The sequence below is a fragment of the Eupeodes corollae genome, chromosome 3 (assembly GCF_945859685.1).
Source record: "Eupeodes corollae chromosome 3, idEupCoro1.1, whole genome shotgun sequence".
Lineage (NCBI taxonomy): Eukaryota > Metazoa > Arthropoda > Insecta > Diptera > Syrphidae > Eupeodes > Eupeodes corollae.
This window is the reverse complement of record NC_079149.1, coordinates 64,918,054-64,945,023: the sequence shown is the minus strand read 5'-3', so window position 1 is coordinate 64,945,023 and position 26,970 is coordinate 64,918,054. Positions and strand designations below refer to the sequence as shown.

At 32.8% G+C, this 26,970-nt stretch overlaps 1 protein-coding gene and 1 long non-coding RNA gene across 5 annotated transcripts; both read left to right on the top strand.

Annotated features, from left to right (window-relative positions):
- The first annotated feature begins 2,138 nt into the window (after positions 1–2,138).
- On the top strand, positions 2,139–4,674 carry LOC129952128 (uncharacterized). Of its 3 annotated transcripts, none has more exons than XR_008782272.1 (3): positions 2,139–2,298; positions 2,400–2,555; positions 2,631–4,674. It is a non-coding gene; the product is annotated as an uncharacterized LOC129952128 (long non-coding RNA). The 3 variants fall into 3 exon arrangements; XR_008782271.1 differs by having other exon boundaries at positions 2,139–2,555; positions 2,631–2,694; positions 2,767–4,674; XR_008782273.1 differs by having other exon boundaries at positions 2,139–2,555; positions 2,631–4,221; positions 4,283–4,674.
- Positions 4,675–11,181: 6,507 nt separating this feature from the next.
- LOC129949773 (brain tumor protein) lies at positions 11,182–25,405 on the top strand. 2 transcript variants are annotated; one of them, XM_056061419.1, is made up of 2 exons: positions 11,182–11,564; positions 20,964–25,405. In XM_056061419.1, exon 2 carries the CDS (start codon positions 21,115–21,117, stop codon positions 23,902–23,904), a length of 2,790 nt encoding a protein of 929 aa, XP_055917394.1. In that variant the 5' UTR covers positions 11,182–11,564; positions 20,964–21,114; the 3' UTR covers positions 23,905–25,405. The 2 variants fall into 2 exon arrangements, with proteins under 2 accessions (XP_055917394.1, XP_055917395.1); XM_056061420.1 differs by lacking the exon at positions 11,182–11,564 and adding an exon at positions 11,653–12,072.
- The last annotated feature ends 1,565 nt before the right edge of the window (positions 25,406–26,970 follow it).

Sequence of the window (26,970 nt, the reverse complement as noted above, 5' to 3'; positions counted from 1 at the left end):
CTTACAAAGGCAATTGCGTACGCCGACGATCTAATTGCGTACAGAACGGCCCGAAAGGTTGAAGTTATTAGAATTCTCTTGCAGCGTGATTTCGACAAGATTCAGCGATATTGCGACGACTGGAAACTGAAAATAAATGTCCAGAAGTCAGAGACAATTCTGTTCCGGACTCCGTTGGCTGGGGCCACGGGGGATACGTGCAAGAATTGGCGCAAGATGGTCATCGTTGATCTTCACGGGCAGCCATTAGCGAGCAAAAGTGTAGTGAAGTACCTCGGTATCTGGTTAGATCAGTATTTATATTTCGACAGACATATAAATGCTGCTCTGACCAGGGCCAGAGGAGCCTTCGCTCTGACGAAACGGCTGTTTTTTAGCAGTCGGCTTGACCCCAGAGTGAAGGTAATTTGCTACATGGCCCTCATACGGCCAATGATCGTTTATGGTTGTCCTGTGTGGTTCAACGTTGCCCCTTCCCAGATGGAGAAGTTTCGGGTGTTCGAGCGGCAGTGTTTACGACGCTGTACCGGCTTATATCGAACAGCCGAATCTTCTTATGTGCATTACTATTCAAACGAGGTCCTATACAACGGGGCTCGAATCAATAGAATTGACAATTTCGTGATAAAACTCGTTCGAGGTCACATTGCAAGAGCTATGTCTTCGACCAACAATTTAATTTTCGGGGCGTTCTATCCGAACGACGAGTATTTTGAGAGTGCACGCTTGAGCGGCTTCATTCCACCAGAGGCATTCCTCTTTTTAGATAGATGCGGTCTGATACAGGATAGATTGGCAGTTCCGTTAATCTACCACGTCAGACGAAGAACCGTGGATAGGCGACTCCTGTACAATCGGGACGTCATGGCACAAGGCGGAGCAGAGCTCCTTCGGTTCAGTAGGGCTGTGTCCGAACGGGACCGAACTGATAGGGTGAAGCAGGAGAACCAGTTTTGGTGGCTTCAATCGGCACTTGATATTGGGTAGTCGGGATGGGGTTTTAAGCCTTGGCCGGCTTACATACTTGTTTAATAGTATTAGGGTTTAGTTTTAAGTAGAATAGGCATGGTGGCACGAAAAGAAATAGAAAAAAAAAAAATACAAAAAATACAAAAAAATAAAAAAAAAAATAAAAAAAGACATTAAAAAAAAAAAAAAAAAAAAAAAAAAAAAAAAAAAAAACATGATTAAAAAAAAAAAATAGACAACAAAATATGAAAAACAAAAATGTTAGATAGTTAGATTTGCTGCTGTGGTTGTTCTAGTTTTAAGTAGTTTATAGGTAGAATAGGTAGTTTAAGTTAGTTTTTTAAGTTTTATTTAAGGACCTTATTTTAAGTAGTTTGTAAGTAAAAATAAATAAAAAAAGGTTATTGATATTAGTTTTTTCAAAATTTTCTAATAAAAACAAAACAAATAAAATTTAAATTGAAGTAAAATAGATCTTAAGGCCGAAAGGCATTAGTAATTAGTGTTATAGTTTAGCTTAGAGTGTCCGTATGGGACCATTAAGTTAGTTGTAAGTTATGGATAATTAGGCTAGTTTTATGAATTTTTGTCTAGCTTTAAGATAGGTTTAAGATTGAATAAATAAAAATGAATTTGAAAAAAAAAAAAAAAGTGCGTTGGACTGTCATGCCAGAGGTCTTGGGTTCGATCCCTGCCTATGCAATCTAAAGTCTTTTCACGGGTACTGCCTCTTGCGAGGAATTGACAAATTCTAAAAATATAACTCTTGTCATGAAAAAGTGCTTTCTCAAATTAGCCGTTCGGATTCGGCATATGAACTGTAGGTCCCCTCCATTCCTGACAACATTACTCGCACACAGGAATGGTTGAGAGTTGTAAGTCACTAGGGCCTTGTTCTCAACTAACTGTTGCGCCACCCAATTTATTTATTTTTATCCCTGGAAAAACTCATTATGTTTATTTAACGGTCCTAAGCACCCATTTCAAATTTTGAAATATCAACTGTAAAATTGTACGTTTTTGCGGCAGAAAAATCATTTACGTACTTAATCATGATACTGTATTCTATAGCCGTATTTTGTGAGCCTCAAAATAAAATTTTTTGTACAGTACTATGCTTTGATTTGCTTTTCAATCATTGCTTTTTGACTTTAAATAATTTTCTTCAAATACTTTTTGATCTGAATCTAAAGTTAAATTCAAGATTTCGGGTTTTGTGCAGTTAATTGACAATTTTTTTAAAATTATTATAACATTAACGGTTAAAGTATCATTATCTTAATATGAATAAAAAACAATTACAAGAGAAAATCCTTGGAAATGTGATAAGTACATAAATAAGATCTCCTGTGTATTTCGTGTCTTTATTGCGTTTAGAATGTTTTTAAAACTAAGGGTAACAATCTATGTATATGGTATCCTTATAATAGAACAATAAACCTTCGTTGAATGAAGATGGTAAGACTGGGATACTACCATTGCATGCTATAAATAGTATTGATCCTCTAAGCCAAGGACCTGCTGAGGAAGTGCAGAGTCACATTATTATGGACGATGATGAAGTGATTGAACCAGTAAAAATAAATGTAGGTTTCAACGTTATTTTTATTTTCTTGCATCTCTAATTTAAAATATTTCTTTACTGGTCATCACTTTTGCAGATTCAAAACAATGCAATTCGGCTTGTCGATTATGACAGCAGTAGTGAGGAAAGGGATTTTTTTGGTGATTTGGATGAAGATCCAACTTTTCAGTCCAATTTAGAGCACGAAAAATCTTAAATCTCTGATTTTTCAGGCTATATGGCTGCAAATAAGGAGAAAACCTTAACTCGACGAAAACAAAATCACCCAGAAACCTGGAAGGCCAATGTAGCGAAATCTCTTCGAGCAAAATTTCTCCCCTATTCAACAAAAAAAAAAAAACAACCTGCTAATGCTCCTAAACCAATAGACTGCTCAAAATGTAGGTTCTGAGGCCGATAGGCAAGCAATTTGTGCAACGTATTAGGGTTTTTCAAACTATAACAGGTAAAAAGACTTTATATTAAACTTTGTACAAAGTAAACTTCCAAAACGCAGAAGGGCAAACACCAAAAATGAAAAATCGCGACAAATATCTAAACCATACTTATTAGAAAACAAAAACAAAAGGGACAGAGTATGTGCAAGTTTTTTTTGAGAAAACGCTTTGTGTTTCAAATGGACCAGTCAATACTGCTTTCAAAGGTGCAAATATTGGATCTTTTACTGGAAATTATAAGAGAGGTCGAAAAGTTCCGGGAAATAAAACAAACGAAGCTGGAATAGCTTTAGTAAAGAGCCAAATAGAGAGCTTTCCAGTCATGGAATCCCATTATGTGAGGAAATCTACGAAGAAATTGTATCTTGATTCTTGACAGTAGTTTGTCCATTTGGAAAATGTATAACCTTTATCGCAATGATTTTTGCAAGATGCATAATGTTACTGATATTGTCAGTGAACAAATTTTAAATCAAAAAAAGACCTTTGCGCAATGTGTGCAAAATATGCTCAAGCTTCTAAAAAGGTAAATGTGAATTGGAAGCAGAATACTCAATGCATTTGATGCAAAAAAACGAATGCAATGAAGTCGAAAATACAGATGAAATGCGATGCATTGATGATCCCAAATTCATAACTTGCACCTTTAACTTGCGAAGTATTTTGCAGTTGCCATATTCAAGTGTTTCATTGTTTTATTATTCAAGAAAAATATGCGTGTATAGTTTGGCAATCTATGTTGGAAGTGGAGAAGATGTTCATTGTGACACTTGGAACGAATTAAATGGTAAGCGAGGAAGTAATTAGATAGGCTCAATTTTATACCGTTTTTTGGAAGTGTTGCTCACAAGTGTGACTGATGTTTCACTGTTCTGTGACACTTGCGGTGGCCAGAAAAGAAACTAAGAAGTGTCAGCTGTTTTGATGTATGCCGTTCAAAACTTTAGCCACCTTAATAGAGGAGAACTTAAATCCTTAAAGTCAGGACACTCACACATGGAGTGTGACTCCATGCATTCTGCAATTGAATCGGCCAAGAAAAATAATAGCACCTTTACAATGACGATTGGTAACGCATTTATCAATCAGCTAGATCAATATAAACAGATGTAACAGAAAAGTAAAGGTGGATATCAAGTTCATCTCTTAAAGTTTACGGATTTCTTTAATCTTCAGGAACTGGTAGCCAACACAATCAAAAACCGGAACTAAGATGAAAGCGGTGACAAAGTATCGTGGTTTAAAATTGCCTTAAATTCGAAAAGGAATTTCCGGCAACTTTATTTTACAGATCTGAATACAAAAAAAATGGGTGTGGAAGAGGTCGCTGGAGGAAAATATTTGGACTTAAATCTGCATAGGTCGATTTTTTGCCGATTTCCTCAGCCAAAAAGGCAGACCTTATAAAACTTTGCGATGCCGACTTGATTCCAGAGGAAGTCATTCCATGGTTCAAAACTTTGCCTACGATAAATTTTACGCATGCCGGGCGCTTACCAGAGCCCTCTAATGATGAAAGCGATTTGGAAAATGAATAAAGTGTATTTCCTTTTATATTGTTAATGTTAATATAGTTATTTCCTTAAACTTATCTCAATAAAACATCAACGTTAATCACTATTCGAAAGATTTTTTATTCAGTATAATCTATGCGCGGCTGCCAATCCGGCAAGAAAAAGTCTTTATGTGAGTTTGTTGGTACTTTCTTAAAAACTATTGCATTTAACGCGAAAAGTTAAGATCTGTCATAATTATAAAACCTTACTTTACTTTCTTAACTCTAAACTGTAATAAAAGCTTATTACATAGAATTTTAAACTAAAATTATACGTTGATACCTCATTATCTCCAATGCAATCTAAACGCACATACTGAACTTTACCTGTCAACCGACGATATGTAAGTTTCAAATGTTTGGCTTGAAACTTCGATGGTTGAGTAAGAATTATGCCAATAATTTGATAAAGACACAAGTTGATGCAGTAAAGAACTAAATTAACAAATAAATAAATTAAATTAACAAATAAAAACATAGGTTAGGTTGGAGTGGCTGTCCAGATGACATTGACACACGTAGACCTCAAGAGTCCATTGTGATACCACTAATGAGGTTACTCATGGGAGAGTAATGAATTTAAACAAACCATTTTGTACTTTTAATAAAGTTAGAGAGACTTTTTGTGTCAATCGTTGCCAGTTCACCGGTGTAATTGAAGAAGGGATTACAGAGAAAGTAATTCCTTCTAATGGAGAGTGCTGGACATGTACATAGAAGGTGTTGGACTGTTTCCTCTTCCTCCTCGTCCATGCAGCTTCTACAGAAGTCATTTGTGTAGACCCCTAGCCTCAGAGCATGTCTTCCTATGAGGCAGTGTCCCGTTATTACTCCAATTGTAGAGCTTATACTTTGTCTGCTCAGTGATATCAAGCTTTTTGACCGTATTAAGTCAATACTTGGCCATATTTGCTTGGTTGCTAGGCAGGTGGTACTTTGTGACCATGTAGCATTTGTTGTTTCTAGAGCATATTGCTTGAGAAGATATTTGCATGTAGCAAGTGGTGTTTCTATGTTATGTTTTTGTCTAACATAAGGCAGAAGTGTTCCGTTTTTGGCGAGCTCACCGGCTTTGCAATATCCGGAATGTCTCTGTGGCCCGGCACCCAAATGAGGTGAATGTTAAACTGTTCCGTCATCTCATTCAGAGATGATCGACAATCGTGGACTGTTTGAGAGTTTGTGGAGACAGACGCTTACCTTACAATCCTTACAAGATATAACGTTTTCTTTGAGCCAGGATAGTGCTTCTTTAATCGCCATTACTTCTGCCTGGAATACACTACATTGATTGGGAAGTCTATAGGATAGACTGAGATACAGTTGTTCTGAAAAGATACCACTTCCAACTCCGTGATCGGCCACCTTTTTAGAGAAGATGTCAAGTGGTGTTAGGTTTAAAAGCACTTCCAGTGCTGCGGTTGGTGTTGTGCGAAGTTCTCCTTTGATGCACATACCTGCTGACCGCTGGACTTTGATGAGCTTATTTAGATTTACCATCTTGCCCAGTGCGGTCCACCATACGACGGCTCCATAAATAAGTATCGGCCTGATTACCGAAGTGTATAGCCAGTGGGTTATTTTTGGGGAGAAGCCCCATTTTGATCCTATGGCCTTTTTACAAGTAAAAAGCGCTACAGTAGCCTTTTTGACTCTTTCATCAATATTTGCCTTCCAATTTAGTTTTTTGTCTAAAATAAGGCCCAAATATTTAGCTTGATCGGAAAAGCTTAATGATATTCCTTTAATCTAGGGTGGGCTAATCTGAGGAATTTTATATCGTCTCGAAAAGAGTACTAATTCTGTTTTATGTGGGTTGACGTCCAATCCACATTGCTTAGCCCATTTAGTTAGCCTGTTTAGGGTATTTTGTAGGAGTTCCGAGAGAACTTGAGGGTGCTTCCCAGATACGGATATCGCCACGTCGTCAGCATAGGCAATCACCTAAAAACCCTCTGCTTCCAATGCTGTAAATAGGTCGTTTACTACCATGTTCCATAAAAGAGGCGAAAGGACTCCACCTTGGGGAGTGCCTCGATTCACCGATCTGGGTGGTAGTAAAACTTCTCATGTTAGAAATTAAATTATTGTCCTGCTTTTGAGCATGAGACTTATAAGATCTATGAGTGACTTTTCTAATTTCAGCTTATCCATTGCTGTTGTGATCGCCTGGTAACTGACGTTGTTGAAAGCTCCTTCAATATCCAGGAACGCTACCAGGTTATATTCTTTGTGTTCGAGGGAATGTTCAATAGTACGTACCAGCGAGTGAAGTGCTGATTCTACTGATTTTCCCTTAGAGTAAGCATGTTGAGCTGTGGAAATGAGACATGGTTTTAAATTATGTCTGATATAAATTTCAATCAATCTTTCCAAGGTTTTAAGAAGGAAGGATGATAGGCTGATTGATCGTAGATCATTTCTCCAAGAAGACCTCTTACTCTTTCTTAATTCTTTTTTATATTGCTTTAGAGCTTGTTTGTATAAGTCCCAGTCAGAAGGAGATCTAGTGTACTTAGATCTGTTGAAGAGTTTGCGACAGCTCTTTCTGAATGGTTTTAGTCTTTACGCCACCAATAAGGTTTCTTTTTACCCTTTAAAATGGTTACAGGGCATGAAGATCTCATTGATTCATTTAAGGCTTCCGTGAGATGATTTACAGAAAGATCTAGTTAACACCGACACCGACTGCGGCTAGAATCCATTCGCCATTGCGTTGGTCTCGATTGGCCTGTGACTTCTTTGACTTCTTTTTGGCCGGCCCAGAGCTATGTCCGTGTGTCACAGATGTGGGTCCACCTCCAGATTTAATCGCTACCGATACCAATCCGGCTGTGCCCTCACCCTTCGAGTCAATTCCACATGTCGCAGATTTTGTCTCTCCGGATTGGGTGTCCCTTCTTGGGGTCGCTTGCGACGTCCTAGCAGGAGCGGGGAAGAAGTGGGGTGTGGAATTTCCGCCCTTGAGACTGCCGAGCGGCACAGCTGTTCCATTGACGGGTAATTCCTTCAAGTAAAGGTTGCGGCTAGTAGAGGGAGAAGGACTCTCGCTACTAGTAGCAGCCACAGGGTTGACAACACGTTCACACACCTGATTTGGCTCGACAGCCTTTTCAGGTGATGTGACCGCATTGGCAGCCTTGGTGCATTTTTTTTATCTAATAATTGTTTTGTTTGTTTGTTTATTCTTTAAATTTTTCATTTTGTTCCCACGAGTAATGCGGAGAGACGGTCAGCCCCGGCAGAGCCGCTTGCCGGGGTAAGGCAGAAATATGACGGACCTTGCCACAGCATCCGAAAGAGCTCGTTAACGGCTGGTTTATCCCCCAGCCTTTCATTCTTCGGCACGGTTTTCGTACAAGTACGCTCACGGCACCACTGAAATAAGGAACCTCTAAACTATGATTAAATTTGGTTTCCGAACGTTGCACTATTGAGGAGTTACAACAATTCAGCGATCCAACTCAACCTTAGCTAATCACCATCCTGCCAAAAACGCACAGGACTACTGTGGTGATCATTGCCCGCCTGGCACCCACTTGGAGGGTTTGAATGAGGATTTTGCCGGGCAATTAAAACATAACAATAAGAATAATATTGATTAAAATACCTAAACAGTAATGTCGGCTTGGAAATCTTTGATGCAACTTATTGAACACTTTACATGCAATTGAAAATTAGTATAAAATAATAAAATATTAGTATTGAAAAGTAAGATACTTAATACTAGATGTAAATACATAAAGTGTCGAGGCGGTAGAAGAGATTTGGCAAAGTAGTCATTATGGTGGCTAAGTTTGTGAATAAGATGGCAACAAACTTACATATATAACATTAATTTGTTTTAATATTTGCCTACTGTAAGTACTACACACAATATTAGCTAAAATTAGAGAGTGTTCCTATTATTTTGGCTATAGCTGTAAATATTAAAAAATCAAAAAGACTTATTTAATAAAATATAGGTAAGGTATAAGTCAACTCCAAATATATAGTGACCAACAACTAGTGGCCAACAACTCTCAACCATTCCTGTGTGTGAGTCATTTCATGGATGGAAGGACAAAATACCGATCTAGTGTTTGCTGAACAGCTTAGAATAGAAAGGGAATCCCCGAGTTTTGTTGGCATGGCGTGTAATTTGAATCAAAAGTCATAGCCACCTTTTAAAAAAATTAGAAAAATGTTTTACTTAAAAAAAAAATTAAGACTGCAACCCAAAACACGCAACTTGTAGAATCTAACGACGCACAGTAAGAATTAGTACTAATTCATCATCGACGCAACTTCGAAAAAACGCAAAACAAAACGACGCAAATCGAGGTATTGGTGTACTTAGTGCGATACTAAACTGATTTAAACTACATCTAGAAGGTAAAGACTTGTACTTTGCAAAATTATCATTTTAATTTGTTTTTATAACTATGGTCGATGTTTTCTTATTCATTTGCTTTTCCTCTTTTTGCAGCCCAGGCCTTGAGTTCAAACTTGAACTCATCCGTTAAATTTGAATGTGCGAAATTTCTATTCCCTGAAGTTGATCATTTTTCAATTGGCATACTTTCTGGAAATTAAACTATCAGCCCTATTCTGCTTTTCATGTGGATCAGCATTACCGACGTTACCGAGATACACAAAGTTCCCCCAGAATTCTTATAACTTTATTATAAGGATCCCATTTCGAAGCGGAACTCCTAGACAAACCAACAAGTTTTGAATCCGTCTTATTGTTTACACCGACGAGTTTTGGTATAAGTTCATAAATATGACTGGATAAATCTTATTTGTATTTGCTCCTCAGATTGTAAATTTTTGTTTTACTCATTCAGCTAAGTGCTTCACACACTCCTTTTTAAAACTATGGCCATTTTGTTGAAAATGTGGCTTCGGCTGCTTCTCTGCTCACAACTCTAACAGAAACACCCGACCATTTTACATCTTGTATTTTTTCTATAAATAGAAACAAAACATAATTTAAAATTTTGAAATCCTTTTGGGGGCAACATCCATTACTACAGCACGAATTTCCTTCTGATTTTTTTTTTGTCATAGTTAGGTAGGGGTCTCAATAGAACATGTTTTAAATATTAAATAATAATCACCTTTAAGTCATAGAAAAAAAATATTTTCTTTTTCGGACTTTATCTTTGAGTCTAAAACAAGTTTTTTTGAATTGATACGGCGTACTACCTGCAAACCTCCTGCATGGGACCACTATAGGATTTGTGGTGGGTGCAAATTTCGGTATATGCAAAGTACTTCTTGCATTTGGGCACTAAAATAAAAGAAATCTCCAACAAAAAAAATCAAGTATGGCAACACTAAACAAAAAACATGGAAGAAATGTCAAAATCAACCATTTTTGCTTGTTTTGTATTTACAAAAGTAATAAAACAAATGATTTCCGTTTTAAAATTACTATAGTTATTATTTATTTGCACATATCTATCAAATAGAAAAAACCGCGAGTCGAAATTTGTGCTGCGGTAATGGAAAGTTGAGTCTGCTTTTGTACTCCTATCCAAAAATTTGTTTGATTTAAATTAGTTATTTTATTTTTGACAGATTAATGTTAACTGTAAATTCGTACATTCAGACGGATTTTTTGTTGAAGAAAGAAAAAAATATAAATTCCTGAATTTATTTTAAAGAGATCTGAATTCTTCTTTTTTTTCGGTTTTGGTTTATTTTCACAAAAACTAGTGTTTTTAAACACAATTTGGGGCGACTTTCCATTGCCGCAGCACGAATTTCCTTCTGATTTTTTTACAGTTAGGTAGGGGTCTCAATAGAACATGTTTTAAATATTAGGGCGAGGAAACAACTTTAAGTCATAAAAAAATATTTTCTTTTTCGGACTTAACCCTACTTTTTTTGTATTGCATTTTTTGAGCCTAAAACAAGTTTTTTTTTAATTGATAGCACGGCGTACTAACAGCTAGGTATGTAAGGGGGCATGCAACCACCCTGCTTGGGGTCACTTTAGGATTTGGGGTGGGTGCGAGTTTGGGTATATGCAAAGTACTTTTTCATTTGAGCACTAACATAAAAGCAATTACCAAGAAAAAAAAGTATGGCAACACTGAACAAAAAACAGGGAAGAAATGTCAAAATCAACCATTTTTATGTGTTTTGTATGTAAAAAAGTGAACTTTAAAAATTAATTAAAAATAGAAATAAATGTTTCCTCGCTCTAAAATTGCTATAGTTATTATTTATTTGAACATATCTATCGAATAAAAAAAACCACGGGTCGAAATTCGTGCTGCGGTAATGGAAAGTTGAGCCAACTTATGTTTTTTACCATAGTATATTATAATACTACGTAACTATTCACCAATCGAAAATATAGTTTATTTTTTAAATAAAACTCAACTGGCACTGAATGAACCCATTTAACTGTCAGGAAATATGGCGCAAAGAAGCTCATTAGTTAATTTGGTTTTACTGTACCCAATATAGCAACCTACACACAACAAAACACAAACACAACACACCTATATACGCGAATGTGTGCGTCCTCTTGTTTTATTTCTGTTTCTTTTTCACTTTTTCATCCCGACCGAGTACCGACCAACAGCCGTTGTTTGCGCTTGTCTATCCACTCCACTCCACTCCACGCCGTAGCCATATTCTGTTTCTTTTCTGTACTGCTCTGCTTTGCTTTGCTTGCTCAATGCTTAGTATTGTTTGGCAGTCACAAAAGGTTGCGTGTTGGAAAATATTGTTTTAGTTGAAGTTGACGAAAATTTTATAATCGGGATTAAAATATTAATAAAACTAACTAAACAAACATAGAAGTACTTATAAACGGCATTAGCTGAGTTAATAAACTACTACATAAGGATATTCCAATTCCAACCGACAAAGTGTGAACTTTTTACTAATAAAATATCCAAACCAAAACCAAAAATTCGATTACTTTGTGAACTAACGATTTACTGAGATCAATGCCTGCAAGCTTGCAACAAAAATTTGTTTTGTGAATCGGAAAAGCATTAAAAACATAAAAAACAAGGTTTGTTATGAATAAAATATTAAATATCCATTGTTTCTAATTGTGTGTTGAGGAAACGCTATAAAAATTTGTTCTCGAAAAATTGGATACATAAAATCTGCCATTTTGCGGCATATTCCGTTTCCATTCCGTTTCCCCTCTAACAAAGAACTATTCCTTGGTTTTGTGCAGACACAGACAGTCGGCCAGTAAAAAAAATAAAACAGTCAAGGATAGGATTGGCTTGTACGCTCGCCGAGTTTTTGTTCCAAGCTTTTATTACTTCTTGCACAATTTTAAAAATAAAAACAATTTAAAAAATAAATTATATTATATCCGAAGAACGAACTGCTGTCAAAGATATTTAATTGTTATTCATTTTGACTAGTTCCGCGTGTTCATTAAAACAATCGAATCGACGAACAAGATTATTTTTTTCTGTCCCCAGCTCTGAGGGTCAACGTTCTATGTTAGAGGGTTCATTTAATTCAGATTCAGCTTTAGCTTTAGCTTCAGCGCAGAAAACATGGTTTGTTAATTTATAAATTAAATTGTTCAACTGGTATTAACGATTTGTGTGGTTTTTGTTATTTTTATTTTAATATACAAACATTTTCGGATTTATCAGTTGTCCCTTTTTTAGTGCATTGGCGGACAATAAGAAAACATTAAATTATTTTATTATACATACTTTTGGGTATATAATATAGGAGTTTTGCATTTTTTCTTCTTTAATTTAAGTTTACTAATTTTATTTTTGCATTATATTGAAAAGAAAAGAAAAAAACAAAAATAAGTACCCACATAGCCACAGCAGAAGCAGCAGCAGTATATTTGATTTGAGGTGTGTGGTGCTGGTAGCTGGTGGAGTGGAATCTCATTTAACAAACTTCCGCAATTATCTAAACGTTTTTAAATAAAAAGAAAAACATGTCTCTTCTTTGGTTTGGTAGTTCGTTGTTCTTTTCTTTCTGTATTTTATTTTATTTTACTCTACTCTACTCTGTCCTCTGTGACTTCTCTAGTGCGGACGGTCTGTGCTGTGGCGTACATTTTGTTGTTTCACAATTATTAAAGAAGTTGCCGATTACAATAACTAAAACACGTTTCGAATAAAAATAGTAATGACCTTGGTTTTAGAGTTGAAGGCTTCACTGACTGAGCTCTGACTATACGTTGAATTCCATATTTTGACCTGATCTTGAAAATTCCGTCTCTGTATATATCTATCTACTTATTGTGTGTTATTTATTAGTTTAAATCTTAATGTTTTTTTTTGTCTAGCTTTATAATAATTAGTAAAATTAATAATTTTAAATATATTTTTTATATATAAAATATGGGCGAATATATACATTCGTATAAGCCTTCATACATATATATAAACGTAGATATGTATTTTTTAATTCAAAGCACCTTTTTTTATAAATTCTGATTTGATTGATTTGTATCGAGAAGAGAAGTAAAGGTAGGACAACATAAAAGTCTAGTCGAAATAATGTTTGGCTGGTTCTGGTTGTTTTGCTTGGTGTTATTGCTTTTGTCATACAGGAGGCAACAAATAGATCAATATACCTACAGGGACTGGGTTTAACGTATTTTAGCATGGATGTATGAGTGTGAGTGTTGTGTTTTGTGTGTGTGTTTGTGATGAAAAAGACATCTGCAAACTGGACGAGGCTGTGTATTTCTAGTTATTTTATATTTTTATTTCATTGTGTATCTTTACCATAAAAAGCAGAAAAGGTAGAAAAAGAATGTAGACAAAGGGTTTCGCCCGCGTTTTTGAATTTAGTACAATCAACCTAAGAGGCAAATACTTTTGCAGAATAAACCTGAATTTATTTAGTTCTTTCTTTTTTTTTGTTTGATAAAATGTTTATCTGAAAACAAATGGGATTCGGATAGTTTTTTTTTGTTGGAGTTAAAACAAATGACTGTTTGTATAATATTATGCAAGGTAGTATAATTATACAAAACTTATAAACTTTTTAGAGGAATGAAAGTCATGTATAGATAGATAGATACCTACGTATGAGCATAAAGTCAATGGCCGGGTTTTATTGAATATTTAAACAATATAATGCTTAGTAATAAATAGCTACTTGGAAGAGTTTTATCAAAGTTGAAATAATTTATTTAATGAAGGTATAATACAAATATTTGTGTGTATTAAAACATTGTACGTGAGAATCTTTTATCATTATAATTTCGTTAATTTCGTACCTAGGTATATACTTCAAATTTAACCAAGGATAGTTACATACCTACATAAATACCTATATAGCTATGTGAACCTTAATTTTTGCTACTAAATATATAATTAATTAAATTTTTAAAACTACACACTTCTATTATTTTTAGTATTTATTAAATTTGAATAACAAAAAATATTCAAAAGGGATAATTTGCGAAACTATCTGAAATAAGTTCATTGAATTTGAAATTACAAACTTAAACCTTAAAAATAGGAAAAAGTATTGAAACAGATTAAATGATTATCAAATAAAGATTTTTACAATTTTATAAATAGAAACACCAAAGAGAGTTTTAAAAATTTAATTTTTTCAAGTTTGATCTTCATTTTTCTTTATTTTAAACTAAAATTACCCATTATCTTTAGTAAACTTTTAACATAAAATATTGTGAATTCCTAATTATAAAAAAATAGGAGCAAATTTCGTGGACATTAAAATAGATACAAGGATTTAAAAAAAATTAAATTAAATGCAATGCTAGGTATTTTAGATTGTAAAATTATTTTACTATCTTGTAGCCTGGCCCTTAGCTTTAATTACAGTGTGAATACAGTGTGTCTGTTATACATTGAGTCAAATAATCGGCGACATCTGTCAATTAAAATATTGAACCATCCACCACAGTTCGGCTTTATTGTTTTGTTAAATGTTTCCCAACCGCACATTTTAAATTCCCCCCAAAAATGTTCTATGGGATTGAGGTAAGGCAATTAGAATATGCTGATTTTTTGGTCCTTAAAATTCTGAGCAGATTTGGATGTGTGCTAAGGGTTATTGTCCTGTTGTAGAACACATTTGAGAGGCAGGTTGTCGTCCGCAAAAAACAGCATCATATCCTTCATGATATTCACCTTCATATTTTGATCCATTTTTCCCTCAATCAAATGTATTGGTCCAGCGCCATACAAAGAAAATCAACCCCAAAGTATGATATTACCGCCACCATTCTTGACCAATTTCTGGATGTATTTGGGAGTCTTTTAAATTAAGCCTTCTATGGGTTTGTGCGCCATCACTTCCGAACATATTTATCTTTGTTTGGTCCATCCACTAAACATTGTGCCTCCTTGTGTCCCACTCCAATCAAAATGATCATGAGCGAATTTAAACTTGGAAAGAGCATCATTCTTGCCATCCTTCTGAGCAAGTTAGCTTCAACAAGTCTTTTAGGAACAGTTTTGGAAGTTTCATGGAATCTGTAGTTTGTTTTGTATTTCCCTTGAAGACTTGTGAGGATCTTTTTTTGAGAATAAAACTATCTTTCAGTCTTCTCTTGGGGTTGTTTTGCTTGGTTTACCCTCTGGTTTTTGGCTCTCAGCGTTCAAATTGCTTTTTAAATCAACTTAAGAAATCTGCTCATTATTCTGGCTATTGCCCTTAAAGATTTGTCTTCACTTCGTAGAACTAAAATGACAGCCTTCTCTTCTAGGGAACAATGCTTACCGCGACCCATATTTTCCTTAGAATTAAATGTAATATTTTTAAAATAATTTGAATTTTACTTCATAAAGTGAAGTTATTGTTTTATAAAAATAAAAAAAAATATTAGAAACTAATATTTTTGATACTTGTTAAATATTAAGCGCTGTGTTCCAATGCGTTTCTATTTTAATGTCCATCAAAAACAGAGTCTTGCCTAAGGAACGGTTCATCTCCAAACAAGCAAACAAAAAAAATAAGACCCATGTTATTTTGCATAAGAAAGTCTAACTTTCTTGGTTAACGATTTAAACTACTTCTAATGCATGTTGTTGTTATTATTTGGGTTTACTCTGTTAGCAACTGTCTCTGTGTCTATTTTAATGTCCATGTCTGTACATAATAATTTATTTTTTTCTTCAGATGGATTTTTAAAAAAATCTACAAGGGATACCTTCATATTCCTAATTCAACCACTTAATGATTTAACCAGTCTAGTAAAAACGTACTATTTTCAAAGAGGATGGGATGCGACCCTCACTTGAAATTCGTCTTCCGATTTTCTAAAAGTTTAACAATATTTTGTGTTAGATAAAACAAGTTTGAAGTTAATATTTTTGTTTGTAATCAAAATATTTCAGTTTAAAACCAAATTTACAATCTTGCATTTTTCTAGTAAATTAAATAAAAGTTAGCAAGAATATTTTTCAAGTGATAAAATAAGTTGAATTTCAATATCTGTTTTTGTTCTTGAGATATTTTTCTAGAAAACCATTTTTTAAAGTTTTTCTTGTAAAAAAACTTCGGGTTTTCGACAATATTTAAGAAAGTCAAAAACGTTATTTTTCGGTTTATAGAATTATTTTGAAGTTAATGTCATTTTTTGTTGGAAAAATATTTTCTTTGGTTCTTTTGATTTTTCTCGGTTTGGTCTTCTTTCTACCTTCTATTGTGCAAAACACAACCAACCATTTGAACTCTATTTCTGTTATATTGGTCCATTCTTTTTCCAAAATTGTCATTACACATGAAATGGTATATCGTTTCCAAACAAAAAATGAAAAAGGGGAATTGGGAACCTTCAAAATCGCAATTTGATAAAACAAGAGGACAAACTTTCAATTTCTTTGTCTTTAACATAAACAAATAAGCGTAACAAGTTCGTTAAGTTTTAATATTGATACGTGTTTCTGTTCGGAGACGGGTAATTGAAAATTAACTGCGAAGTTACAAACTATTCAGAAAAGTTTGCTTCCCAGAAGACATTGGGTCGACTTGATTAAATAAAAAAAAAATACAAAATGTAATATTTAGTTCAATGATGTGCTAACTCCTTAATACAGTGATGGAAAAAATAATAGGAACGTTATAAAAACTAGGCCACAATTCTTAACTATCATCTCCGTGTATTCGGAGTCTAATTTAATGTCAGATCATATGGAAAAAAATTATGTCGGATATTCAAGGAAGTTCAATCCCAAATACATGAAGACAATACTTAAGGGAGATCATCCCATGTGACGGCCTGTATTTTGAAGAATTATTAGGATTTTTTTTTACGACCAGTAAATAGATACAACTTTATTAAGTTTATTATCATTTATTAACATTGTTAGACAGTATAAATACAAAATTTGAATTAAAAATATTGTAAAGAACACAAGTTACACCGGTGTGAGTAACTCCACCGCGAAAAAATGGACTCGCACTTTCTCCACGATTCCGGCTGATTCGCTTATCTTAAACAAAAAAAAGTAAACGGCGTTTTAATCAGTGAGCCTTAATGCATGGAATGAACTATCATCAAATGAATATACTAAAAATTGGACTTATGGAGACATTTGGCGAGTTTTGCGTTTGTTTTTTGCTATAAAAAAATGATTTTTTTTGGAATTTTTGCATGCCGATAGTTACTTCCATGCATTTACATGTGCTGAATCCAACCCATAAAATTTCAAGTCATTCGGTCAAGCTGTTTTTGAGATACGATGGAGGAAAGTTTGAAAACACAGTTTTGAGAAAAACTCTTTTAAAGTTTCAAGTCCTCTTAACTATGAAAATATCAACTTACCTTTCAATCGGCGATTCCTAGTCACTAGAGTATTCCTTCCTCTTCTTCTTGAAACTCTTTCAAAGCAGATTGTTCAGCTCTTGAATCGATTCTGGCTTGTTTAACGGCATCACTTACGCGCCGCTCAGAACGTGAGATTCGCTTTTCCATCACGTTTCACAACATAAGGTTGGGCTTCACTGCATATAGGTCATTACTTTCAAATTACCTTCAAAACTTTTATTAAATATGATAACTGATAAGTAGCTATCAATTTCAACTATCTGTGTGCCAATGTACATACTTTACCCCATGTTTTTCCATGTAACTTTAAAACAACTTCGAATTTTGAACAATCCCTTTTCTACCGTATTCTAGACATATTAAACTAGCAATTTGTGAAAAAATCGATTTTTTTAAAACCATCACATGGGACGACGCCCTTAAGGATTTTGGCGGAAACACTATAAAGTTTTTGCATTTTTTTTAATATCTGAAGCTAGGCCAATTGTTTGAATTGAATAAAAAATATGTGCTCTGTTGACTAAAGTCGAACTCGTAAGTATTGAAGTTATCACAATGGGCCATTAAACTGGGCTAAATGTGTCCGTTTCCATCTTGGACAGCCACTATAACCTAACCTAAGTATTAAAGAAATGCCCATGCCGAAGAGGATATGCCAATTAATGAGGATTCAAATAATTTGTAGAAAGAAGAATATTATCCCCATAACATAATATACTTAATGGACGTCCCTACAAAAGTATTCGATTTCAAAATAATAGAATATGTCTGGGATGAACTTGAAAGAAACTACAGGGCCTAAGACATACAAATTTTAAGTTGAAAAACCAAACAAATTGATGGTATTGCACACTTTTCAAAACATGGCAAGGTCGTTAATTTTATATTAAAAGATGCGATTATTCTACTTAAAATAAATGTGCAACAATTTTAACCATTTAATAATTCTGTTTAAAAACAAAAAACCATTCTTAATTTGTTTATATTATTTTTTTTCCAGGGATTTTATATAAATATTTCGTTTTGTTTAAGTTTAACAATTTAATATGAAATTTTTCTTAAAGTACTAAGAGGTATTTTTAAATTTGTTTATACTCTTCCCTATACCCTTTTTATTACAATATTGCAAGCTAAGATCGTTTCTATTATTTTTTTCATCACTGTATACCTATCAAACCGAATCACTAGAGGTTGAATATAAGTAACACCAGTATTAAACTCGAGTTAGTTGTTTGGTTTTAAATGTCATTTAGGTTGTTTTAATTCCTTTATGCTAAAGAGTCCATTATTGTGATCATATAATTAAACTTTGTTGAATCAACTACATAATATGTTCATTCTTTACGACATCCTCTTTTTTTAGCTTTCAAGAAATTAAAATTTCTGATTTTATTTTAGTTTTTTTCTTTGTCCAATCAATATTTTAGCAACTTGGAACTTAGTTTGAGTTTATATGAAATTTATATTTTATATTTAGGTTTTGTTGCTACGCCTTTTGTTATTAATAATAAACCAATTACCAAACCGTAGGACGGTTAGAAAACTTTGATTATGAGGTTCGTGGTTTTCAATTCGAAGTTTCAAATTCGACACGCGTCGTATTTCCTTGTTAAAGATTTCGCAGAGAAGCGAAAATAGTTCTTCCTATATTCCAGTGTTTCGACACTTTTGGTTTGACTTTTTCTTCCATTATTGCAGTGATTTGACACGCAATTTGTTTTGTTTATATTTGTGGATTGTGGATAAACTATAAGAAAACTAAAATAAAGCTAACTCACATTCTTATATAATTACAATCAAGAAAGAATCAACCAAATCGAACAGTGAATAATAATTGATATTCTTTCGCCTGTGAATCCACCAAAAAAAAACTATCGGATTTCAACTCGCCAACAAACATAATGATATTTCAAATTCGCCTTCCAATTTGTTAATTGGTCGAATTCAAAACAAAGAAGTCGATAGCAAAAGCAATAATTGAAAAATGGCAAACTAGCTAGCAATAAGATTCGCCGCGAATGCCATAATCAGGCACCAGTAAAGATCACACCACCCAGCTTCTTGTACCTATTTGGTGACGAAACAAGGAACTTTGAAGTGGCAAAAGTATTAACAACATTCTCTGATACCGCAATTATTATATATGTACCTATGTATCTCAAAATGTATTTGAGTGCATGCGTCCATCGTTTTGAAGTGTCACTTTTCTTTTTAATTTCGTTTATTCCTTAAACTTCGATAATCATAAGTAGTTAAAGTGACCTAAATATTCGGTTGATGCTCAAGGGTTATAAAGGAATAAGGCACTTTTTCACAACATAAACGATTTAAAAAGAAATGAAAAGGATGATCCCAGTTGTGCTCAAGACAATAAAATTGTTTCGAGTTAACATCCCGAACACTTGCTTATAAGATCGTTCTTACAAAAACTACATTCTTGTTCATTTTATTGTAAAGTTTAAAGAATGCAGTGTACGTAAAATGGTATACTTACCAACTTATTTCTTCACTTTTTGAATTACAACGAATTTGTGGGCCGCGATCGAGAAAATATCTTTTTTTTTTTCTTTGGTACATGCCCATATGGGTTGGTAACTAGCATCCTTTTATTTTATCAAATAACAATTTTAGTGGTATAAAGCTGTATAATAATCGACCATCTGTCTAAAAATCAAAACACTGCCACTGCTCACGAAAGAATAGGTATTCAATAACAATACAATTTTTTTTTTCTTTCAAATGTTGCAATAGGATTAACATGAGCATTCTTTTTTTTTTGAAAGAAAACGTTATGGATATAGGTAGAATGGAGAATCAAAAACGATACAAAACCTACCGAAGCATATGTAAAAACAACCAGCTGCAGAATTAAAACCACCCCGTTAATACGCAAGTGTGTGCGTGATGAGCCCTTGTCTGAGCGCATGGGTGTGTTTTTTGTTCTCTTCCTTGATTCATTTCGCAATTTTTTGAAGGGGTGGAATTGTAAAACTTCAATTGTGTACAACTTTGGTACAACTTATAGTGTTTTGTAAGCAAAATAAAAATACAAAATTATATTATATACCTTCATACATATTATGTACCTATCATCCCCTGCGGAAGGAAGTGAAAGTGGATCATCGAAGAGGGTTGACAATAGTGGTGAGTGTTCGATCTGATCAGGTTTCTTGTTTCCTTGCATTATTAAAACGGACGATAAAGGAAATGCACTACACCTTTATTGTACGTTATGAACAATATTTTGTTCTTTTTATAAGCAGTTAGTTAAAATAATTATTATTAAAATTATAATACATTTATTTATGTATCAATCAGCTGGTTTAAAGTTTTTAAGTCGAGTTTTTTAGTCTAGGCAAAGTACCAGTGTTGTATCAAATGTTCACAAAAATAAATACTTATCTTATTCAAAGAACTGAGGAAACAAAGTTTTTGTTAACAGTGTTTTCATTTTTCGTAAGTACTTTAACTCTCGTACTTTATTAATTTTAATTTGTTGATAAGACTTATTTGATATGAACTAACTTTAAAATCCAAAAGTGTAGAAATTAAGGTTTAAGCAGGTATACTCAATTCCAGCTGAAAGCTTCTATTTATCAAATTGTACCTATATTTAAAGATTTAAATATGCATAAAATAAAATTCTATTAAAAGTTTTTCCCATTCTAGCCAAAATTGAAATAACATCGGAGCGAAATGACTGTATTCGAAGCTTTAATTATTTCTATAAACTAAGAGAAATAGTTTGAAAAACATTATAAATAACATCAAATCTACATACATATATTTGCATTCAAAAAAACACACACACCAGTTGGAAATGGCTACTTCTCCAACGCCATCACTTGATTCTATAAGGGGAACAAATTCAATCGAATCATACGGTGATCATAATGGTTATTTGTCAGACTCGCCATTAACCTTAAGCGGTTCTTCGCCACCAGTAAGTGACTCTGCAATTTGTGACGATTACAGCGGAGCAACAAGCAGTATTGATTCCCAACACCAAACATCATCCGCATCATCATCGGCGTCATCGACTTCGTCAAGCAGTGGTTTAAATTGCGGAGGAACAGTTTCTGGCCTGTCGACAATTCAAAGTATTGACGAACACGCTAGCGACAAGGAGAACACAGTCCAATGCAATGGCATCATCACAAGAAATCTTGTAAGCATTAGTTTTCCTAATGGTTCTGCAGTCCCACGTTGTACTGCATGCAAAAGTAAACAATCAGACGCAGTAGCAAAATGTTTCGAATGTGCTAATTTCCTTTGCTCAAATTGTGTAACTGCGCATGAATTTATGCATTGTTTCAATGGACATAATGTTTGTTTGATTGAAAATCCATCAATTTCAAACTCATTGAACAGTAATTCTGGACTATCAAGCATAAACGAATTTAAATTCGGCAACTCTATTTCGAATATATTCCAATCACAGTCGAATAGATCGAATTCGTCATTGTCAAAAATAATTAACGGTGTTTTTGAAAACAACACAGGAGTCTCATCTCAGAATCATTGCTTCAATTGTAAAGACGAACTTATGACGAAGCTCTCTACAACCAACAGTATATCAAATCGCGACGACGTCAATTTACTTGCATCACAATTGATACCCTCCACCTCAATGACCAAATCTAGTCAGTATTTTTGTAATCAACATAAGAATGAACTACTCAACTATTTTTGTCGCACTTGTAGTGCACTAGTTTGCAAGGATTGTGTTTCTAGCGAACATTCATCGGCATTGCATGAAGTCGAACACTCCCAAGAGTTTCTTCACAAACAACCCGATTGTGTTATTCAAGGAATAGTAGCAGAACTACGTGGAAAAGTTGGTGAAATCGTTACCGTTGTTAGTAACTCCGATTTAATTGTTAACCAGATAAAATCACAGTATCAGAAGGCACACAGTGAAGTTAACGAAACATACCAATTCTTCTATTCAATGTTGGACGAAAGAAAACAAGAAATCTTAAAAGATCTCGAAAGTTTACACAATGCAAAAATGCTGACAATTAATTCATGCGTAAATCGATCGAAAGAGGCAGTTGACAAGGCACTACAAGCATGCGATAGCATTGAAAGGACACCTGTAAAGCCCAATACCGTAAAAGATGTTTTAGCTCTAAGAAAAACTGTTGAATATCAGTACCAATCCGTTGTCCAAGACCTACAGGTACCATTTGAACTTGAATTTGTTTCCAACTATCAGTCAATTCAAGTTGGTGTTCGCAACATTTTTGGCTATATACGTGCAACAAACGAATCAACGACAACAAAACAACCACCTATTGCAAGGCCAACACCAAGCAACACAAACCAATCTTCAATGAATGGCTTAGCCATAAATAATTCAAATAATATGGCAGCTCTTCCCATGAACTCGAATATATTAGACATTTCTTTTGTCAATAACAGCGTATCTGCTGCCTCTCAAAATGCAATCACTCATTCCACCAACAGCTTCGATTCTAATGCCGTATCGTCCAAACGCTTCAATAACACCTTTCAAAGCAGCTTTGGCACTGATCTAAATATGCAATTGAATCCATACGAGAAATGGAGCAATGGAAGCTCTGATACAATTTTCACTGGTCTTTCGGAGCAATACATATCGTCTTTGGGTAAAACCGCATGCAATAATCTGGGTAATAACAATGTTATGTCAGTTGGAAATAACAACGTTGGTAGTCCATCATCTGATAGCATCATGGATTTGACTTCAAAACTCTTGTCCACCACAATGTATCCACCAAAATCACAGATCAAGAGACAAAAGATGATTTACCATTGCAAATTTGGAGAATTTGGGGTTACAGAGGGACAATTTACAGAACCAAGTGGAGTTGCTGTCAATGCTCAAAATGACATAATTGTTGCCGATACAAACAATCATCGCATCCAGATATTCGACAAGGAGGGCCGATTCAAATTCCAATTCGGTGAATGTGGCAAAAGAGACGGTCAACTATTGTATCCTAATCGTGTGGCTGTTGTTAAAACATCTGGAGACATTATCGTTACCGAACGTTCTCCAACACACCAAATACAGATTTACAATCAATATGGACAATTCGTGCGAAAGTTTGGTGCTAATATCTTGCAACATCCCCGCGGCGTTACAGTGGATAACAAGGGACGCATTATCGTGGTGGAATGTAAAGTAATGCGAGTCATAATATTTGATCAAAATGGTAACGTTATTCAAAAATTCGGATGCAGCAAGCATTTGGAATTTCCCAATGGAGTTATTGTAAATGATAAACAGGAAATTTTTATAAGTGACAATCGGGCCCATTGCGTTAAGGTATTTAATTACGAAGGTCAGTACTTGCGCCAGATCGGAGGAGAAGGCGTAACTAACTATCCGATTGGAGTCGGAATCAATTCTAATGGTGAAATACTGATAGCCGACAACCACAACAACTTTAACTTGACAATATTCACACAGGACGGTCAGTTGGTGTCAGCTCTCGAGTCAAAAGTAAAACACGCTCAGTGTTTCGACGTTGCTTTGATGGACGACGGAAGTGTTGTCTTAGCTAGCAAGGACTATCGCTTATACATTTATCGCTATGTTCAAGTACCACCGATAGGCTTGTAATGCAAATGTATTCGGTGCATGTACAACACTTATTTATTAACTATTTAATTATTATTTTTTTATTTATACCTGTATATGTTTTCCTTGTTTATTTTTTATGAATGTTCTTATTTTTTTGTTTTTTTTTTTTATGTATTTATTGTTTGTATTTTTTTCGTTATGTTAATGTAGATATTTTAAAAGACAATTGCATTTATAATATATTTTTATATATAAAAAAAAGAGAAACAAAAAAAAAACAATTTAATATTTTAATACTTTTTGTTATTTATTTATAAAGTAATAAACGATAGTGTTTAAGAAGAACACGTGAAGTTAATGATATAGTTTCTTTTTTATTATTATTACGTACATATTATTAAATATTGGCAATCAGCAAAGACTAATTGTGGACTAAAATAAAAATATATATTGGTAACTGATTAAACGTACATATTCCTCTTTACATTATAATACTAAGTAGATGTTAATGAATTTGTTGTCTTTTTTACCACAACAATAAAAAATATATCTAATCAAAAATTTATTAAAAAACAAAATGTTTTTTAATTGAAATAAAACATTTGACAATTTAAAATTAAATTTAAAAAATTAAAAAACATGTAAATGGGAACAAAATGTATTAAACAAAAAAAAAATTCATTTAAAACTTAATTTGCACAACAATTGCACAATAATAATAAACATAAACAAAAGGAAAAAGAAAAATAAATTTAAAATCGTATTACTACTATAGTATTATTTTTGCTGTATGTATGTTATGTATTGCAAGTAATGCGTACTTTTCTTTTTATTTTTTGATAACTCAATATATATATATTTATATATGATATATATATAAGTCTTTGATGAAGCTTAATATTACTTCTGCGTATACATATATTTTTATATAACAAACAAAAAACTAGAGTCTACATTCTATTACAAACTAAACTATTTTTATATTATCAAAAGTATTGCTGACCATGATATAAATAATAAGTAGCTAACTACTTTTTTACATGATTATTATTAAAAGAAGTATAATGAAGATAAAAATTATTAAGTTGTATCTGTTCTCGAATTAGATAATAAGCTATATTGACGTCACATTTTGTTTTTTAAGATCTCAAAAATAAATATTTTTTTTTCTGGATTGAAAGAGCATGAACATGACAGACATTCCGTAATATACATATACATATATATATATAAATAAGATATATATTATGTATATAACAGTTAAATATGTGTACTTAAGATTGAAAATATATAACAAAAAAAAAACTATTTTTATAATATTATATTTCATGTTCTTGTGTTGCATTTTGAAAATTATAATGTTATAAATAATACTGCTGTTTAGTTATTATTATTCTTATTATTATTATTAATACTATTATATTATAATATCTATCCCAGCATTTATGTTGTTTTTTTAGTTTTAGTTTTGACCACTGCGATTTTTGCTTTGCCAATTAGCTTTTTGAATAAAGCTTAAATAGTGTCGTCTTAATTAAAAATTAAATTAAAATAAAACAAAATCCAAACTAATTATTTCTGTTGGTAGTGGTTATATTAAAGCATGCGTTAAACAAACAAAAAAAAGTTATTAAAAAATTCTCTAGCTGAATTAAGACTAGTCTTCTTTGTTTTTATTTAATTTCTGTTTGTTGAAAATTAAAAAAATGTAAGGAAATAAAATATTCAAAATTTGCTTCTGAATCCGCAAGTATGTACAGTAGGTGTATTGTATATGTTGAGGACATTTTCCTTAAAAAATCTTTGCAAGTTTGTATTACTAAGCTGTTTAACTGTTGTATACTCAAAATGTTAAAATAAGCTGTTTAATCTAGTGTTAATATTTAAATTATATTTTTGATATATTTCAATATTTTGATACGTGAACAAAAAGTAAGATAAACCCAACATATTTTAATAATACAAAAATTAAAATGTTGACAGAAAAAATTATTAACTAGACTAAAATGATCTAAAATGTTTTATTATATATATATATAAAAAATAAAACATCTACAGTGTTATTGATTGTGTATTTAAACAAAAAACAAAAAAACAAAAAGAAAAGAAGAAAGAAACAAAAATAAAACGCTCCGATCTAAGTAATTTTTATGACTTGTAGTTTTATACGACTGACTGACTTTATAAAAATAAAATGCATTTAGTTGTAACAATCATGTTTCGTTTAATGAATTGAATTTTTTAACTGTCTAGCAATTAAGTGATTTTTATTATGTGTTTTTATTTAGATTATATTGATGAAGATATGTATATCTATATATATATATGTTCAGGTTATTACTAAGCGAAAGCCCCATTTGTTACTTTAAATCTGTTCTTAGATAAAAAAGCAAACCCTTTCACTTGAAAGAATTAAAAATAAATAATGACATTATTAAACGTAAATAATAATAATAATAATAAAAACCATCACCTCTGTATGGTTTTTTTTTCACACCATCCATGATTCCAACTACATAATATATTATTTATATAAAATATGCAATTAAATATTGAAACAAAAAGAAAGAAAAAAAAACAAAAAAAAACTATACCCTTTTTTATTATAAATTTAAATGTTAAATGAGAGTGTGGTTTTTGCATTCGTTTACAGATACATATTGTAATAACGAAACTCGTTTAGGGAATTTTGAAATTAGAAATTGTATTGTAACATGAATTGTCAATTCGTATTTTAATAATTATTTTTGCTAAGCTAAAAATATGAAACATTTACATAAATATGTCAAGACTTGTTCGGTTTAAAACAGTTTTTCGCGTTTATTATTAAAATGATAAAAACGATATCATTATAACTAGTGTTAGTTATTATTATTAAAATGGAAAACAAAAAGAAACAAAACAAATAAACGTTGCAGCTGTTTTAGTTTGCTTATCTCATACAATTATTATAACCTTCTTGTAGTTTAATGTTTTTAATAAATTTGTCTACTATAAAAGACTTAATGAATTAAATTTTATTTATATGAACAGGATTTAAAAAAAAAAAAAAACATACAAAAACAAACAAATATTATGTATTCCAATTTATTTATTTTTACATGA